The sequence below is a fragment of the Protopterus annectens genome, chromosome 1.part0, assembly GCF_019279795.1.
Source record: "Protopterus annectens isolate FY-2018-M chromosome 1.part0, PAN1.0, whole genome shotgun sequence".
Taxonomy (NCBI): domain Eukaryota; kingdom Metazoa; phylum Chordata; order Ceratodontiformes; family Protopteridae; genus Protopterus; species Protopterus annectens.
The window spans coordinates 1,708,995,983-1,709,016,314 of record NC_056725.1 but is presented as its reverse complement, the minus strand read 5'-3'; the positions used below and the strand labels follow the sequence as shown (position 1 = coordinate 1,709,016,314).

The window sequence follows — 20,332 nt, the reverse complement described above, 5'->3', positions numbered from 1 at the left end:
CTTTGGCAAGCATGGGAGAACCATTCTTTTTGATCTTGGAGGAAAGAATGGGGAATGTTTCTCAGCCTAGTTGGACTGAGATGCCTGTCGAGGTGATGTGCGTGACAGGAGTCCGTCTGTTTCTGTGGAAATTACTGTCAGAAAGAAGAAAGTTAAAACATTTGTCTTCCCCTGCCTCAGGTTACTTTAGACAGGAATGATTTAATGGGCTTTGCTCAGACTTCTTGCCCCTCTCACTCTAATTTTGCACCAAAAGAAAAAATATTTTTTTGAAGATTCCCAGTATAATGAACAGGGAGGTGATTTTCTTTGACCCTCTCGTTCTAATTTTGCACCAAAAGAAAATAGAATTTTTCTTTTTTTGAAGATTCACAGTATAATGAAGAGGGAATTGATTTTGAGGGAACAACTTTTGTTCGCTCGAGGACAGCATTTTTCTAAGGTTCCTTTAGAAGAATTTTATTTTTCTGAAACCATGTCTAGAATGAACTAATTGATGTCCTTCTATATCACTGTTGCAGTATTCTTCAGAGTAGGGATCTTCTGCCAAAGATAGCCCAATGCCCGACCAGTATACCAAAGCCTTTTCACACTACCTGCGCTGTACATCATAGGTGTGTTCCCTGTACAGGATGTATGGCATAAAGATGATGTACAGATGCAATTATTTAGAACTTCTTTGCCACTAATCTGAATGATCATTGTTCATCTGTCTGAAAGCCTTTCTGCTGGACATTGGGGTATCCGTGGAATGAGATCCCTACTGTGAAGAATACTGCAATAGTGAACAGAAGGACATCTACTGTTATGGTAAGGTTTTACACAACTGTACTTTTCATTGGAAATATGGCAATATTCCATTGTCCCTAAAATATGATATGTTACAAATGGAATTTTGGGTACCAACTCCTGTTCCTCTTATACTTTCAACATTGGAGGATGTTTTACTTCAGCCTGATAGCTAACCTGTTGCCCCTAAGAAAGTAAAAAGGACATAAACAAGTTCAACAGTTGTGCAAGTTATGTCTTTCGATCTTGCATCTAATTGCAGTGAATTATTTGGAAAATCCTGCCGTTGCTAAACATTTAGTAAATATTAATCCCTCCCCTTCTGAAAAGAATGGGAAAGTTTTTGATAGATTTGGGGAAAATGTATTCCTTTGCCACACTTATTTTTCAGAATTCTTAGTTGTCAATCTTGCATGTTAAATTTTTGCTTGCATCTTTTGAGAATATGAAGAGCATTACAGCTGTTTTTTCCTCTTCTAAGAAAAAAATATGTTATGAATTCCCACATTAATTCTGCATGATTCAGTAAATGCCTCTTTCAGAACTACTGGAGCTGTTACAAGAGAATTTGCATGGTTACATGCTCAAAATTTACCTGAAGATGTTGAAGTTGAAATTTTGAAGTCTCCTTTAGATAGAGAAGTTAGTTTTTGATCATCTGCCGGTGAGGTCCAGAAGAGTGTGATGATGCATGGAAATTGATCCAGGAAGTTTATCAGATTCTTCATCCTTCCTTCTCCAAGTTTGTTAAAGGTTTTACATCAGAATCAGCACCCTTTTATAAAAAGAAAAATAATCAGACACATCAAGTTTCTGTCAAAGCACAATGGCAGGGGGCTGTGAAAAGAAAGGAGGATCCTCCCAGAAGCAAGAACAGTCCAACAAGTCTGATTAACTGCCTGCAGATGGTACCACCCCTCCCCCACCCAAGCAAGCCTTTAAATCTCCACAATCTGGCTCTTCATTTCTGTTTGGCAGCAGATAATCTCAAGGATTTATATGGCTACGGGAGTCCCTTCCTCCCTTTCATCAGATTGCCTGCTGGACACCAATCTTGGATCTTAAAATCAGTGTGTAAATGTCCCAAAGTTCAAAATGTTATGCCTTCATGACCTGTTACCACTTATTTTTTTATTTCAGGTTCTTAGTAACCCCAGGTTTAAGTAATCCTTATTACATTACAATAACATCAAATTTCAAATGTTTCATAAAATTTTCTGTGTCTGGATTACACTTTCAGTTTTCTGCATTATCTCACGTGTGTGAGAGAAGCTCCAAGAGAACATTCAGAATTTTGTTTGACTCATTCCCACAGGATTGTTTTCCTGGGGGTTCTCCTAGATCCCTTAGTTCAAAGAGCTTTTCTTCTGCATAAAAAATTAGATCTGTGTCTAAATCTATTCTTGAGTTTTTCCACCCAGTCCAAGGGTTCATCAACGAAATTTCTCAGGATATTTGGATTGATGGCATCCATGATTCTTGTAATGCCTTTATTCAGACACTACATGAGAAGGATTCAGTGGTACCTAAAATCTGTACAGTTCCAGCATCAACATCCCCTGACATTCCAGTTCTGAGATTTCTAAAAATGAAACTGCTTTAAAGGAGAGAGCAGTTTTATCTGAAGCCAGGCCTCCCATTTTTTCCCTTCCAGCTCCAGCACAGTCTGTAACTATTGATGCCTCAGACAATGCTTGTGGAGCGGTCACTGTGGGAGTAGAATTGCAGGGTCTTTGAAACAAAAAGGACAGAACCAAACAAATAACATCAAAGGGATGTTGGAAGTCGAATTATCTCAACTCTTTCAATTATCTGTGGTCCTGTGTGCCATTACAAGGAGCGATTACAGACACCACCACAGTGATGTGGTGCATAAACAAATGACAGATCCAGATCTTACCCTCTGTACAGACTACTCTTAGTAGCCTGGGATATAGCAGTTAGCACAATCTCATTCTGCAGGTATCTCTACATCCCATCATGGCAATATATTGTGGCAGGCAAGCTAAGTAGGACCGGACAGTCCCTCATGATTGGAAATTGAATCGGGGAGTCATGTAGGATTTGATCCATATGTGAGGAACACCTTAAGTAGATCTTTTTGCCCCCATCCACAACAAGCAACTGGCAAAATTCTGCTTCAGTATTCCTTGCAAACAGGTGTACAAAATAGATGCATTTTCATTTCCATGGACAGGAATGTTCCTGTGTGCCTTTCTACCTTTTCCACTTACAAAGGACTCTCTAAAGATCATAAGGTGACTCCCTTCTGGCCCAGGCAACAGTGGTTCTCCCTTCCTTTGGAAATGGCCAAGGGCAATTGCCATGAGCTTTCTTACAGACTGGACTTACTCACACAATACAGGGGTTGTTTGAAATACTACAACTCAAAACATCTTCAGCTAACTGCCTGGATAATAGAGTTTTAAAACTTTTTGGCATCTGTTTTCCGGGGACCTGCAAAAGATGTTAATGGAGACAAAGAAACCAGCTGCTAGGAAGTCATACATTACAAAATGGAAATGATTTTCTAGTTGGTGCCAAGAGAAGAACCAGGACCCTTTTAAGACTGGTTCATAGGTAGGTACTAGGCTATCGGCAAAAGGGCCTAAGTAAGCCTAGCCAAAAAGGTTCCCTGGCTTACCCCACACAAGAAAGTTAATTTCCTGTACCCCTGTCGAGCAGAGCCACAGAAGTGATCCCCGGGGTGTATTTCCTATTTCCCATCTACTTATCAAGATTTTTCTTGAAGAGTGCTAATGAGGAACTTTGCTTGACATAGATGAGTAGCGTGTTCCAGAGTATAGGAAGTCACTGGGACAGGAATCTATCCCTCCAGCATGTCCGGTTTATTGTGGTGACAAGGTTTAGGTCCCTAGAGCGTGTAGCTCGGAGGGATTGGGATTTCTTTAGGTATAGCATGTCCAACAGCTCTGGTATTTCTCTTGTTTTACAATATTTGTGAGAGTTGTTATCTTCTGTTTTTTCTTAACTCCTCCGTCAAGGTTCATTTGTCAACTATTTCAGCATGTCTACCCATGTGTCTTCCACATTCAATGCATTCCCATGTTAAAATGTTTTTGAAAGGGGTTCTGCATGTCCATCCACCTGGAAAACATGGGTGATTCCTCCTTGGGATCTTAACTTTGTTTGGAAAAGTTAATTCTAGATTCATTTGAACCAGCCTATGTGGATGATTTTAAGTTTATAACATGGAAAATAGATTAATTGCCTCTGACTTCCGTAAAGAGTGCCTTGAGTCGCAAGCTCTTGTGGTGGATCAACCTTATCTCATTTTCCAGAAAGACATCGTTATCTTGAGAACTAATCCATCTTTTAAGCCTGAAGTATCCAGATTTATTTTTGCTAAGCTATTCATCTCCATGTCTTCTTTCCACAACCTAAGAATGAGGGAGAAAAGATTTTTCATATTATAGATCATCATCATCATTCTCATCAACCCCCTTTTCCCAGTTTTCTACAGGAGATCTGGTTGTCGTGCCAACTACTGCCATCTTTCTTGGTTCAGTGCCACTCTCCTACCTTCTTTTTCTGTCATGCCTGATTGTCGCAGGTCTTCTCTGACACAGTCCATGTATCTCTTTGCTGAATGCCCTTGTTTCCAGTTGCCTTCTTCCTGTCTGTCCCATATCTTCTTCACCAAATCATCTTATGTTTACTTGCACATGTGCCTGAACTACTACTTTTTTTGACCCTGCCTGCAATTATAGCTGAATGGGCTTCTGATATGATGTCTTCATTTCTCTATCTTCCCCACAGAATGTATGCTACCACCCTTCTCAGGCACTTCATCTCCATAACCTTTAATTTCTTCAACTGCTCTGCCTTCACTGCCCAGGTTTCTGTACCATACATGTACTATGTATGTACTATTGTAGCATTACATATTGTAGTGTCATATAGTGTACTGGTCACACTGGTAACCATTTGAAGTGTTGGGACCCACTAGAGCGAGTCCTAAAACATGGAGACTGAATGGCCGAAAGATCGGACTTGTATATACTAAGTCTGAGATGCAATTTCTTGGAATATTCTCTTTCTGTGGGTTGGTATATATGAGTATGGCGGTGCAGGGGATCTTGCCCCCCCTGTAAAAAAGAATTTTAAAGGAGAATAGCGATTTTCAAGGTTTACTTTTCTCCTGGTTTTCAGTCTTTTTTTTTTTGGCTTGTCAGGCACTTGGTATTTTGAGTGCCAACATTTCAGTAGGGAGTTGGTCACACCACTGTTTTATACACCTTACTTTTAAGCTTCTTTAGCATTTTTCTGTCATATACTACACCTGACACATTGTACCAGTTTTTGAAGGGATCAAGCCCCCTACACCCCCGATCCCCCCCGGTGCAAATTATATATACTAGCTCTGAGATCTCACTACAGTGGAGAAAAGGCTAAACGTACCGATCCACAGTGTACCGCGATCTGCATTCAAAGACATTTAAAAAGGTACATTTTTATTTTAAATCCAGTGTTTAAGTGGAGCAGCTGTTTCTGTCAGTATAGCACGATTTCCATTCACAAGCTCCAAGTCTTGCCTGACATACAAAGTTGTTTTTTTGTTCTTATCAGTGTAAAAATGGTAAATGTTAATTTTTTTTAAATTGCCATCTTCTCGTCTCGTTAATGTAAATTTCGGTTATATGTATATTTGATCTACTGAAGTAGCTCTGACATGACATATCCTTTGGCTTCAGCTTCCCTTGTTGAGGCAAGATAGCTCTGAAATTTATAGCCCATGCGTCCTATTTATACTAGCATGCTTTCATGCTTAAGCAGACATATGGTGCACAAGGAAGGCACCCAAAAGCTTCAGTATACTTTATGCTACTGCAAGAGTGATCTATTGAAACATCTATTGTTATAGTAAGATAACTTGCTTATCTGTACTATTCTTAGTCTGTAAACTTAATACTGTCTCTGATCTGCTCTTAATTGGAAAAGTTAAGAAAGCTGCCTGTGTAGATCTTAATTTTTAAAGAGCTGATGACCTCTTTGATTCCTTTCATTTAGGCTTCATGTTTTTTAGGGTATAGGCCAACTTTGTCAGGGTTTTAATGGTGAAAGATGTTTGATGTTATTCTTATTTGTCCTCTTTGATCTCTTTAAAGTTTGTTAAACTGTGGACTTATGATAACCTTTTAGAGCCCAAGTGCTACTGTTAGGGACTTTCTTGTATAATTCTTGACTGGTTTCCCACCTACCTAAATGATACTTGTAGAATAGGGTGATTTGTGGAATTAATCCTGAGAGTTGCCGTCTGCAGTATTGTATTCTGCAGGGCTGCATAATGTTGTTTGCTGTTTACATGCTTCCTCTAGGAGAAGGCATTCAAAGGAGCGGTCTCAGGTGTCTCACTTATGCTGATGATACTCATCTTCGCCTGTCCTTCGCTTTGAACATTGTCAGTTCCATCATGATTTGAATATTTGCGAAATCTGTCAACAAGCCAGTGACAATTGCTGTTAAATAAACTTCTCATTTGAGGAATACCACCCAGGTTAATTACTCCTGGCCATCAGAGAAACTCTGTGGTTAACACAGTGATCTCTACCCCTTTGAAGCACCATTATGCACTTCATCTTGAGTTTTGTTGTGCTGACATTAGGTGACTTCTGTTAGCAGTGTAGTTGCTGACTGGAGCTGTCAGACTCAGTTTTGTTACAGCTCTGCTTTGGGGGAGTCTGCACTGGTTTCCAGTAGCTTTGCATGTATAGTGCAAGGTCTTAGTAAGCTTAGCCCTATATGATGTGGGTTGCAGTTATGTTAGAGCTGTTGGTTCCCTGTAGCCACTTTTGTGCTGTGTGCACAGCTCATGAGGGGTTAGTGGTGCTTCCCTGGATGTGGTTATGGTCATCAAGTCTGTTGTCTTTGTGTCATTCAAGGCCCTACTCCTGTGGAATGCACTACCCAGTCAGCTCCGGGAGAGCTCGAATATCATGCAATTTAAAAGCTATTTCAAAGTACTTCATTTAATCTGGTGTATTCCAGCCCTAATTAATATGTTGAGTTCAGAAGCCATACCGATGGGTATTCAAGAGATGAGACGTCAAATGAGTGCATTCCTGTAAGCCACTTTCTCAATAATTCTACCTATAAACGCAAAGGCTGCGCGTGGGCAATTGTTTTCAGTATTAAGATTTAACATGGGCTTTTTTTGCAAAGGCCTCTCTTAATTAAAGTGAAGAAACATCCATCCTCAAAAAGCCCATACTTGTTGGAAACATTACAGGACTAAAGACCTCCAGGCTTGATTTAGTAAGCTTCTTAGGACCAAGGTCCAGTCAGTAGTAGGATGGGAAGAGCTAAAACAACATTCATGTTCTGTTTGATGTCAGCATCAAAATCTAGCCAAGAAAGACCTGACTAATTCAGCTGAGCATTGCAGCATTGTGAAGGAGTAACAGATAGAAACAGTAGTCTAATTTTGGCAACTTTGTTTATGTCAGGCCACTTCCCAGCCAGACAAGGAGAAAGCTCTACGGTTAAGACAGGCTAGCTGGGTACACTAAGCATTTGATTGTTACGTGTATTTGTTTACTTTTATTGTCATTTTCAAAACCTTCAAACTTTTGTAAAGGAGTTTGGGTTTTATGGACCCTAGGAGACGGCTACATTTTCAGGTTGAAAGACATAGCACATATATGCCTGATGAGAAGCATTTTTTAAAGGACTGAATTGAAGCCTGTTTGAGTGCATTCTGTTGCTGTCTTTGCAGGCATTTAGAGAGGTTTCATTGGACAATGTCAATGAAGGAAGAGCATTGTTCTGTAACACTTTCATTGAGTGTTACAAACTGGGATACGTTTGTAAGGTGAGCTGGATGTTTTGCTGCACTAGTTATTAGACCCGGCTGTCTGAAACTTGCTGTTCTACTCTTAGGCTGTAAACTACCAGAAAGATAGGAATGGGTGACATTGTACGACTGTTTGAAGAACTCAGGGTAGCAGGAAGTAATTGTCGTCATTCTTGTCCTTCCAGTAAAGGCAACACTCTTTGTCTACATTTCCTTCTTTTAGTTTCTTAGGCTTATTTTAAGTTTTAGGTGTCCTGGTGGTTTGTTAGGTTGAATGGCATTATGGTTATTTTATGGATGTTGAGCTGATTATGCGGCTGAGCAAGCCTAGTATCCAAACCAAGGGATTAGCATGAAACCGGCTGTGAAGATAGTGTGTTGCTCGATTACTTTCACTGCACTGAGATATATTACAGTGCATGCTGTAATAACATTTTTTTATTTATTTTACATTTGTTTACCGAGATAGTCTAACCGGATGGGTCCATTTACAGCGGAGGCCTGGGGAGAAAAGCTCCATATATATTAACAGAACATACTAGAATTTAATACATAGTAGTAAAAACTGATAACGGCACATTGTAACAGCAAAATCCAGCTAATGTGACAGGAATGTAAAACAGACACGATACAACTCAGCAGTTAAACAGACAAAATACATTTTAGCATTGAGAGTCATTACCTACATCATGTTAAAATGAACTAGCTACATTAAAGAGATAAAAATTGTTCGATGTAAAAAACTGTAGCATTTACAGTAGGCAAGTAATAAGCCCTTCCAACTTATACTAATTATATTAATGATACTGTGCACGGACTTGCATGTGTTGCTTTTCCCTGAGGGAGGCATCATCTTTGTATACTATTAGATGCTGAGGATGCTAGCCCAAACCGACCTGTTCTACACTTAAGTGTTATTAGATCACAGAGAAGAGTTCTGAATGCAAATTTTACTCCACCAACAGTTATAACTATTTCACAGATTTCCCCAGATGTCCTTCCTTAGATCCGTGCTACAGTATTAGAATACCTGTGGATTATTCTGTTGAGGATAACTTGACTTCTATCTGGGGTACCAAAGGAAAAAACCTTCAAGCTGCTCTGTGTGCTATGGTGGATTACCTCAGCCCGCGGACATATGGGTATAGGATCCTCTGAATATCTTGCCACCCGTGCAAATGTTAAACCTTTGCTAATGTTGGTTACCACATCATTGTGCTGCTGCCACTGCCAGGGCCTCAGATGATGATACATTTTTGCCAGATTCCCCACTGGAAGAAATTTCCTTTGGGGAAACAATCTCCTGGATGATGCAGCATTACAAGTGGGACACTAAACAGGTCTCAGACCTACAGAAAAGGTAATATAAATTATTGGAAGAAGGGACCTCTAATCCTTCAGTTGTGCCCTCTGTCTTGAAATCCCTTTTGGATGTTTATGCTTCCACATCTACTAAGCCTACTCAGAGTCATCTACAATAGAAGGTGACTGAGGAAGTGAAATTCCAGTACAAAAATCCAATAGAATTCCCTTCAGTTTTCCCTCTCTCTACAGATAAGCCCATCAACCTCGTCGCTATAGTCAGCATGCTCCTATCCGATAGAAACAGTTGGGTCATAGACAGGTATAGGCAAAAGTCTGTACTTCTGCCACTGGTATTAGAGCTCTAAACTATCACACACAAATGACTAAATATTTATTATCTATTTCGGGAAATCTGAGTAAGACTCTGGCTGACTTTGATGATTCTGAACATAAAGTCCAGGCTGTGTCTGTGCTCAGTAATGCCACCCAAGTAGCCAGATACTCCATTAAATACAGTTATGATACGAGCTCCTGACACCAGTTTGGCCGTCTGCAAGTAGTGCTTGGCTTTGCCTGCAGTCCCTCCCTGAAGATATCAAGGCCAAATGTTTAGACTCCCTTCTTCAAAGTGTCCTGCTGTGCTGCTAAACTGTTTAAATCCTTGCAGAAAAAAGGCAAAGTCATGCAGGAAATCAAGTAGATTTTTCTTGCATCAGTCTCTAGATACCCAATGAACTATGCATACAAACCCATTGCATTTGCTTGTAGTGAACAAAAACCTCTTCCCCCAAATGATTAAAAAATGTACAAAGAAAAAATATCAAGGGAAACCTCTGCAGGCGTTCAAGCCTGAAAAAGTCTCTTTATATATAGAGACCAGCTACTGTCTGCCTGCCCCCCCAACACACTTTGGTCCACACATCCCTCTGTCCCAAAGGCTCATTCTGTCTCCTCCAGCCTGGAAATGCATTACTACAGACAAATGGGTCTTGTCCATCATAAAGAACAGTTATAGAATGTGTTAGAAAGAAGTTCCCCTATTGCCAAATCAATCTCTGTCTCCCTCAATTCACATCCTGCTGTCCAAAGGGACTATCGAACCAGTTTCTCTACAGGCCCAGGGAAAAGATTTCCACTCAAGATTATTCTTGGCTCTCGGAAAAGAGGGAAGATGGAGGCCTATTCTAAATTTCAACACCTTTTTGGAAGTTAAACTTGATGGATGGTGTGGTTTATAACGTGACAACACTTGGGCATATATATAAAAGACGGGAATCCTGAGAAATGCAAAATGTTGGACTCTGTAGATAGTTATTTTGAACTCTTTTAGACTGTAGTCATAGCTGTAGTCATGTCTGTAACAGTGTTATGTGTTTCTAAAGCCATGTTCTAAGAAGTAGGTTCGTGATAATCAAAGGTTACTGTTTCCAAGGTCTTAGGACTTGCATGTCCTTACACTTATAAAGCACATAAGTAAAAGCAAAGGAAACACATAAATCAACTTAGGTGAAAGTGTTTGAAATGCATATTGTTTCACCTGTTTTTCCTTTTTTTTCCTCCACAGGCCTACATTTGTGCACAGATTTCTGATAAAAGCAACAATAGAAGAAAGAATGCAGTCCATGCTTAAAACAGCTGATAGAAGGCAAGAATTTCTTTAACGTATTATTATGTAATCAAAAAGACAGTCAAAGATCTATTACAAGTATGTGTGGGTCTGTGTTTGTGTGTGTATAAGTTAAAAAGCACCGAGAATGTGAGTAGTACTGCATGCCCAGGGTTGCTTGAACTAACTACCTTATTGCACTTATAACATGGGCAGTCATATTTTTTTCAGTTTGGATTTTACATTTATTAGAGTATGTATAATAATTACTTATTTTCTTGTGTATCTGAATAGGAAATAGTTCATCTACCCATTTTAACTAACTGGTTGCAGATATGGGTTATAATTAACTGTAGAATTTTGGTATGAAGTGTTCAAGGCAGTTATTTAAGTTTTTTCTCTGTCAGCTGTTTCCTGCCATTGCACAGTCAGGTATATAAACAATTGCTAACACTATAGAACTCCTCTTCTGTGGTGTAACAGGTGAATGACTTCAGATGAGTAGGCTTAAATATTAGTAGCACAGTGCTTCACAAACATGTAAACGTTTATGCTTATCATTAGATCACTGTTGTAGTAGCCTAAGCTGTACAGGTTATATCCTGCCAAGGATATGAACACCTTCCATGTCCCTAACCACTGTCAGGTTTGGGTAGAGCTGTATAAAGTCAGTGGTTAAGATGCTAAGTCTTTAAAAAATTTCTTGCCAGCAAGGTGTTGTCTCCCTGATAGCTATGTGGTTTCGACAGTTAGCATGTGTTCCTTCAAGGCTGGGCACTTTACTTTTCTGGGAAAACCTTCCACTTCATTATTTTGAAAAAAAAAAGTATTCTTATCTAAACAAACTGAACTATCACTTGATATTTTGTCATGAAGTAGGTCTTTGTTTCTTGAAGAATATTTGTTTGAAAACTATGTAAAAATCATTTAATGATTTAAAATTTTGGAGTAGAAAAATTGTAGGTAAAAGAGGTACTGATTTTAGGAATTAACAGTAATTTTTTTCCATCAAAATAAAATAAGTTTTATTTTTTGTCAGGAGGTTTACTGACTCTTCCAGGCTCCACTACCTGTTGGCCAGGCTGTTTTTCCAGCTAACCATGGAGCATTTATTCATCTGACTGGTTCTTTCCTCTCCCATCTGCAAGAAGAAGATACTTTCTCAGAAGTCTTTGGTTGTCAAGCTTGCTCCCTCACTGCCTCAGCTGCAGATGGGTGACTCAGCTGTGGCCAAACTAGATACCTCATCATTGTCTCAGTTCCACAGCGTACCTCCTCCAGAAGCTGCTAAGGACCAAGAGTTATGCCCATCCTCTGCTACTGTTGGGAAGATCTGCTGAAGGTTAAAGTAGCAGACGAATAAGCTTTCTTCCCAAATCCATCAACAGCTTTCCAATCCTTGTTATGGCAGCATATATTCTTAATGGAATAGCTGCAGGATCTGATTTGAGATTAGAAAAAAAGGTATTTATCAGTTTGAGGGACTTTACATAATCTGCCATTCTTGTATGGCTCAGATTAGGCTGTGGAAGACATTTTACCCCTTAGTCTGGCTAAGGTGCCAGATTCCTGGGAAAGTGCCCTTGCCTTGAATGGTATGTCTCCTAGAAAAAGGAAAACACAGAGTTAAACCTATGGATCTTCTGTTTCTACTGCTATTGACAGAGAAGACCAGCTGGGTTTTGTTAAAGGCTTATTTCAAGCCTTTAACACTTTAAGCCGTGTTTCCTCACTGAGTGCAAAATGGAAAATAATTCCCTCTGTTTCTGACACTGATTCCCAGTCAGAAGGACAGGGACTAGACTCTGAGGTTAGTTCTTTAATGAATTCTCCTCATGCTGTTTCTAAAGCCATGTTCCAAGAGGTAGGTTTCAGTCTTCTGACGATTCTGATTCTGAAGAACATGTTTCTTTAGATTTCCCTCCACATGAGTTATCTTATTCAGATACTGTGAACAGAGTTAAGTAGCAGTATCCCAGAAGAAACATGATTTTTTACAATTAGATTTTCCTCAATCTGCAGCAGTTCTTGCTGCATTACCAGCATTAGACGGTGGTTTCTTGACAGCCAGCAGTATACTGACAGTCAGTTTCCTGCCTTTGAAAGTCTGACAGGTTATGTAAAGTCCCTCAAACTGATAAATACATTTTTTTCTAATCTCAAATCAGATCCTGCAGCTATTCCATTAATATCTGCTGCCAAATATATTGTGGGTGCTAACACTATTCCTTTGGACAAGGATTGGAAAGCTTTTGATGGATTTGGGAAGAAAGCTTATTCTTCTGCTACTTTAACCTTCAGAATTCTAAACTGTTAGGGCTTGTATGTTGACATTTTTTACTAGCTTCATTTCAGAACATGAAGTTAACTGTGAACCTCCCTTCTTTAGAGGTTAAAGCATCCCTAAATTCCTTAACAGTTTCTGCATTCCAGATAAACAAACATTCTGAAGTGTTCTTGTGATTTTGCTGATGATGTGTCCAGAGCAACTGCTACTGGATCAGTCATGAGAAGGTTTGCTTGGTTATGTTCATAAACGTAAAACTAATAATAATACAGAAAATAACATCTTCTTAAAGTTGTACTACAACAACAACAACAAACACCAACAAGCTGACTGGTCATAAAACAAAAGAAAAAGGAATAGTTAAACATTTATTTATTTTTTTTTATCATACAACAGAGTCTTCAAAGTTAGTTCAAGTGTTAAATATTCTGATGAAGACCTTGTTGTATGGATGAAAACACTAAATTAATGTTTAATTATTACTTTTTTGTTTTGTGTTGTGATGAGTCAGCTTGTTTCTGGTATTTGATGTTTATAAATGTACCAGAACATGTAAAGTTGAGCTTTTAAATCAGCCTCTTATCAGAGAGATATTGTTTGGCCCGTCTGCTGCTGAGGTCCTTAAAAATTTGACTAAAGAGGAAAGTTTATTCAAGAAGTTATCCTGATTTTTCATTCCTCCTTTTCAAAATTCAGTAAAAACTGTCTTGCCAATTCAAGACCTTTTTACAGGAAGCAAAACAATTGTCTCAACAAGGTACTGGCAGGCAGAACTTTAAAAAGCAATGGCAGTCAGACTCAAAAAAGAGGGGGAGCCTGCCAGAACCAAGAACAACGCAAAAAGTCAGATTAACTATTTGCCATTTCAAGATTCTCCCATCTTTCACCCTGGCAATTCCAGAAGTCTGTTCATGCCTGCAGTTTTTCTCAGTGACATCAGATAGTCTCAGACAAATGAGTTGTGAAAATAATTCAGCAGTCATACAGATGGTACTGGGAGTCCTTTCCTCCTTTTCATGGGCTCCCTCCTCATCCTGCAAACCAATCTTAAATATTTCCTCCAGTTCTGGAACAAATGTGATATTTAGAGTTCATTGAACTTGTGCCCTCATATCAGACAGGGAAAAGGTTTGATTTAAGAATCTTTCTGGTATGAAAAAAAAAGAAGAAACTTGATGGACAGTTGTAGACCTTTCTTTTCTCAACCTCTGTGTAGAGTCACAAAGTTCAAGATGCTGTCCCCTTTCTATTACCAGTCATAACTCCTCTCAGTTTTTTGGTAACATTAGACCTAAAAGATGCTTGTCATCACATACCAGTTCTAAAACATTTGTAATGGTGTTCTGCATCTGGCTTACATTTTCAGTTCTCTGTCTTATCCTTTTGTCTGTGTACTGTACCAGTGGCATTTATAACGCATCTGATGCCAGAAATTGCTCATTGCAGATTGCAGTGCATTCATATCTTTCTGTATTTGGTCGATTGGCTGGGCCTCCAGGTGAATATACAGAAATCATCTATCATTCCTTCTCATGGGGTAGTCTTTTTTTTCCTGGGATAACTTCTGCACACATCCACCAGAAAGGCCTTTTTTCACAGGACAAAGTAGAATTTAACCAATTGCAGTTCCTGGTCTTTTCAAACCACTCCCTGACAACAGCCAGAAAATATTTCAAGATTCTGGGTTTTATGACCTCTATGATTGTCTTGATTCCCTTGGCCAGACTTCACATGAGGAGTTTTCAGTGGTGCCACAAATCAGTCTGGTCCCAACATCAACACCCATTGTCTTTACAGATTCCTGTATTCGGATTTGTCAGAAGAGAGTTACTTTGGTGGGTGAACCAATTGTCCCTCAACTCAGGTCTCAGCTTCAACCTTTCTTCTCTTAATCTAAAACACGAGATGACTTAGATTTTGCTTGGGGAGATGTGTCCAGGGTTGAAAGTTCAGAGTCTGTGTAAAATGTACGACAGACAAAAACACGTAAATGTCAAGGAGGTGATGGCTCAAATACATGCTCTAGAAGCCTTAAATCATCTTTTGTCCCATGGACCTCTGCAGGTCATCACAGACAAAACCACAGTGATGTGTTACATAAGCAAACAGGCAGTACCAGATCTTACCCATTTTGCAGAGTTGCCATGATAGCCTAAGATGTAGCAACACAGCCTAGTTTGACCCTCAAGGTAACCTACATTAAGAGCAGAATACTATAGCAGAGAGCTGAGCAGGACCAGGACAGACCCTCATGAATGAAAACTGACCTGGCCTTCTAGTAATTGGTCCTACTGTGGTGAAGTCCTCAAACAGATTTGCTTTCCTCCATTCACAATGGACATTTAGATATTCTGCTCCAGGATTCCTTACAGTCAACTGAAGAATTATCGGGTTGGGTCTATCAGACCCATCTCTTCTGTGAGTATGTCATATCAGGCCTAGAAGACCAATGCTTTTTCATTCCCATAGATAGGAACATTCCTGTATACCTTTCCACTGATATCCGGGGTTCTTCTAAAGATCCAGGAGGACTTCCAAAGGTAATTGTGGTGACTCTGTTTTGACCCAGGCAGCAGTGGTTCTCCTCTGTTTTGAAAGTGGCTAAGGTCAATTACCACAGGCCTCCTTACAGATATGACATACTCACAGAAGAGATGGGTTTGATAGACCCAACCTGATAATTCCTCAGTTGACTGCTGGATGATAGTTTTAATTCCTCTTAGGCTCCTTTTTTATTTTTCTGAGGACCTGCAATGGGTACTGAAGAATGCTAAGTAACCTTCTACTAGAAAATCATATATGATTGGTACCAAACTAAGAAGCAGGACCTTTTAAGGCCTAGATCACAGTAGTCATGGAATACTTGTGTGAATTATCCTCTGTCCTTTCTTACTCTTCTGTCAAGATTCATCTTTTGGCTATCTCTACGGGTGTGTCTTTAGATTCCCCTTTCTGCACTGCCTCAATTCAGACAGTTTTTAAAAGAGATTTTGCATCTCCATCCACCTCGAAAAAAGGTGACGACTTGAAATGTTAATTATGTTCTAGAAAAATTGACTGTCTCTCCATTTGAATCAGTTCCTCGGGATGATTTGAACTATTTAACATGGAAAACAGTGTTAGACATTGCTCTGGACTTCTGCAAGAAGGATATCTGAGTCGCAAGCTCTTATTGGGAGTCTTGCAGATCTCATTTTTCACAAGGCTATAGGGTGTCTTTGTAAAAAAATCTTTCATTTATGCCTAACGTGGTATCATAGTTTATTTTGAGTCAGACTATTAATCTCCCTGTTTTCGTTCCCGAATCTAAAACCAAGGTAGAAAAGGTTTTCCATACTCTTGAGTGTCAACAACTAAGTCAGATACTACTTGGACAGAACAAAATCTTTCAGGAAGCCCAGTCAGATATTTGTTTCCTATAAAGGTAAGAAAAAAGGACAAGCAGTGTCAAAACAGACAATATCTGAATGGTTGCTTTATGCTATTTCTATTACTCTTATCACAAATCACTTGCAGGCAAAGCCAAGGGCCACTCAACAGGGCTTTGGCATCTTCTGTCCTTTTTTGGAAAGAGGTGGACTCTAGAAGTATCCTAGAGACAGCAACTTGGTCCTCTGTACATACTTACGCAAAACATTACACACTGGATTCCTTTTCCAGGTTCAGAGCAAATTTTGCCAGAACTATTCTCCACGGATTCCTAGAATCTTAGTCTTCTTCCACCACCCTGTCTTTCTAAACATTTGTAACCTGCCCATACACCTTAGGCTACTGAAGCAGTGATATTATAATGAGCATAGTACAGTCATGTAAGTAAACTTACCATAACAGTAGATGCCCTTCCTTAGATCACTGATGCAGTATTCTAGTACCACTGAATTATTTTGCCAAGGTAACCTGACATCTGTCCTGCATACCAAAGCCATAAACCTTCAGTGTGCTCATATATTTGGCTTATCACCTAAGCTATGGGCGTAGGGGTACATAAGCGGATGTATGCACATAAGATTCTCAGATTATCTTGCTGCCAGTCTGAACACAGGATCTTTGCTCCCATCGATCTGCTTTCTGCATTGTTGTTGCTTGCTACCATTGCCTACACTTTTTCAGATAAGTGCCCCATTGGGGAACTTTATTTTTCTTACAGTTTTCAGTACAAGATTGTTAATGTCAGCTAAGAGAGGGAACTGTGACTAATGTGGGCAGATGCCTTATAAGGACCTGCACTCCCAATGCCTTTTTTGTCTAAGAGTGAAACATGATTACATACTTCATACTCAACTTTCTTTGTTAAATACATAATTAAAGTCAACCCTCTGCCTCAGACATCCTGGGTGCACAAAAATGAAGTTCAACCATGTGCTGCCTAGTGTGATTCAAACACTCCTGTTAAGATGCTGCAAGAATAAATGGTGCATCAGACTCCTTTTCTGGCACCCACTAAAATGACGTTGATGGATGCCAGTATGATGTCTGACTCTTGCACTTCCAGTGAGACTGTTTGTACTGACATGGTTGTGAAGGGAAAACAGAGAGTGATCATTTCAGAGGGATTGGAGGGCATTCCTCAAATCCTTGAACTTTGATTGATGTCCCCAGGGTTCTGACCCACTGCACTTTGTGAGGTCAGACATCACCCCTAAGAAAAAGAAATGGAAAACTAAAAATGTTTCTCTTCTTCGGGTGTCTTAATAAAAAGAATGGGTGGACTTATCACACTGCCTATATAAGGTCATCTTGTCTCTGAAAATCACTTCAGTCTTTTCAACTCCTTCACTTCCCCTACCTCCTCAGAAGAGACAGCATGAATCCTCATCTGAACAGGAGGAGGAGGAATCTGATTCTGACGAAGATTTCTTAGCATATTCTTCACAGATTCATTCTCCATGTCAACTTCCCTGTGGTGATAACACTTTGTCCTCTGAGTCCACCATTGAGGAAATCTCCTTTGTGGAAACTGTAACTAAAATTATATAGCAGTTTGGGAATCCAAACAGGTGCATTACAGAAAAGAGTACTATAACTGCTTATTTGGCTCTACTTGAATCTATCAAGATACATCCAAATACCATGGTTTTGGCGATTTTAACTACCCATCCATTGACTGGGGAAATTACTCGTGGGCAAACTCACTTGCTCGAAGGTTCCTCGACTTTATTAACTCCAGTGCCCTGGACCAGCTAGTTAGCACCCCCACAAGGGGTGCGAACATCCTGGATCTGGTGCTTATCAATATGAGGGACCATTGTAGCACCCCAAATGTGAAGTTTTCCCTGGTGAATTCTGACCACAAGTCAGTCTCATTTGAAGTAACTATCACGTCTGACCCCCCCCCCCAACTAAACTAAAAAACTTCTCCAAAGCAGATTATAACCTCTTACAGGATGGTATAAATAGCTTCACTGCACCTCCCCTCAGATGGAACTGGCAACTATGCAGAAGTTGTACACAAATGCTTTATACATACACCTGAACAACTGCATTGACTCGGCTGTGCCTAATAGGACCGAAACAACCTCCTCAAGGAAGAGCAAACCTGTCTGGTGGACAACTGCCAATAACAGGCTTTACAGTAACAAGAAGAAATTGCTGTCAAAGAGTAAGAGGGAGTGAGCCCTAATCTGGAAACACTCCCTTCTCAGCTTAAACAAGCAAATAAGACTTCTTGTGAAGTCCTCCAAAGCTAACTACAAATCCAAATTAGCTTCCTCAACTAAGGACAATCATAAGGTATTCTTTAGTTACATCCGTAACCTAAAAGGAAAGGCCTAGATTTCTGTCAAACTGGTAGTTAATGATACTACATATACTGAGCCTGTGGACTTTGCTAACCTGTTAGCCAACAGGTTCTGTGAAAACTTCACTCCTGTCCCTGCCACACTTACCCCAAGACATCCCTACCACATGTCCTCTACCTTGTATCTCTAAAGGTCAGGTTGTGAACACCCTCTCTAAGGTCAAAAATGCATAGCAACACCATTGGATACACTTTTCAATCATAATCTAAACACTGACTTCATCCAAACCGAATTTAAAAAGGCCGCTGTTATCCCTTTGCACAAAGGTGGTGCCTCCACTGACCCTGGGAACTGTAGACCTATTAGCCTGACTAGCCTTATCTGCAAGGCCACTGGGAGAATCATCATGGACCTTATCAACAAAGATATTGGTAATCTCCAAACACTTGACCTTACTCAATTTGGATTTATCAAAGGGAAATCATGCCTATTAAACCTGTTGGACTTCTTTGAGACAATCGCCAAGGCCTTCAGTGAGGGGAAATCTGTGCATACAGCCTACCTAGACTTAACCAAGGCTTTTGATGCTATCCCCCACTCAGGTATAATTGACAAACTTACCTAGCTAGGTATCAACCCTTATATCATTAGATGGGTCACTAACTGGCTCACTGATAGATCCCATATAGTCAAAATAGGGGATTCCACCTCCAACAGCAGACCTGTAACCAGTGGTATTCCACAGGGATCAGTCCTGGGAACTCTACTGTTCGGAATCTATTTCTCCGAAGTGCAAGCTAAAAGTAAACATCTATAGCTGACAAAGTTTGCTAATGACTGCAAACTGGGAGTGGTCATAGAATCTCCAAACAATATCATCATCCTACAAGAGGGTCTTACACAAACTAATGATTGGTGCCAAAGTCGTGACCTTAAACTTAGTCCAAAAAATGTATTGTTATCTCTTTCCGTAAGAGTGATGTTCCTGCTAACTACCACATCAATAACAACATCCTAAGTACGCACTCAGTGATGAGAGACAGCAACCTTACCTTTGATCACCATGTCTCCACAGTGGTAAGAAGGGTATTCTGTATTGCTCATCTCATATGTAAGGGCATTGTCTCTAGAAAAAAAGAAGTTATAACCTCCCTGTACTCTTCTCTCATCAGGCCAGTAATCGAGTCTAAAGCCATTTTTGGTATGTACCTTTCCAAGCACATGCAGCAAAGGTTCCTGACAAGGAAAATTGAAGGTCTTCAGCATCTGTCCTATGAGGATCATCGGAAAACACTGTCACTTTATTCTGTTTCATACAGACTACTCAGAGGTGACCTCTGCCATGCATATAAGGCAGTCTTTGACCCTGCATTATTGGAAATGCTGCATATTCGTAAGTCAAATGGTGCACAGGTTACTCGCTCCAAAGACCTTAACCTAGTATGTGACATTAATAGAACCTGCTGGAGGGACATATTTTTCTCTCATAAGTTACCACACCTTTGGAACAGACCCCTGCTTCATGTTAAGCAGAGCACCTCATTGGCCCTTTTCACATGCAATCTGGACGATTGGATGGATAGCCGTAAATTCACTCCAGGGGTTCCACCTATGTCCCTCTTGGGTAGGGGTGATAGGTGCTGATCATGAAAATAAGGATAAAACTTGGCTAAGCTTGTAAGAATGCTAGTGTCATTAGCCTAGTAACCTCTTATGAGCCTATGGTAACTTGCAGGAGGTAGGGACTACTAGGCCTTCTCCTGTCCTTCCAGTCTTGGAGGTCTTTTTGGATG

At 40.0% G+C, this 20,332-nt stretch overlaps 1 protein-coding gene across 1 annotated transcript in view; it reads left to right on the top strand.

The window, feature by feature from the left end:
* SHPRH (SNF2 histone linker PHD RING helicase) overlaps window positions 1–20,332 on the top strand; it is a 1,609,144-nt gene that overhangs the window by 1,561,346 nt on the left and 27,466 nt on the right. Inside the window, exon 29 of the mRNA XM_044068807.1 lies at window positions 10,473–10,553. Within this exon, the coding sequence (XP_043924742.1) occupies window positions 10,473–10,553 (81 nt within the window). The remainder of the gene's footprint in view (window positions 1–10,472; window positions 10,554–20,332) is intronic.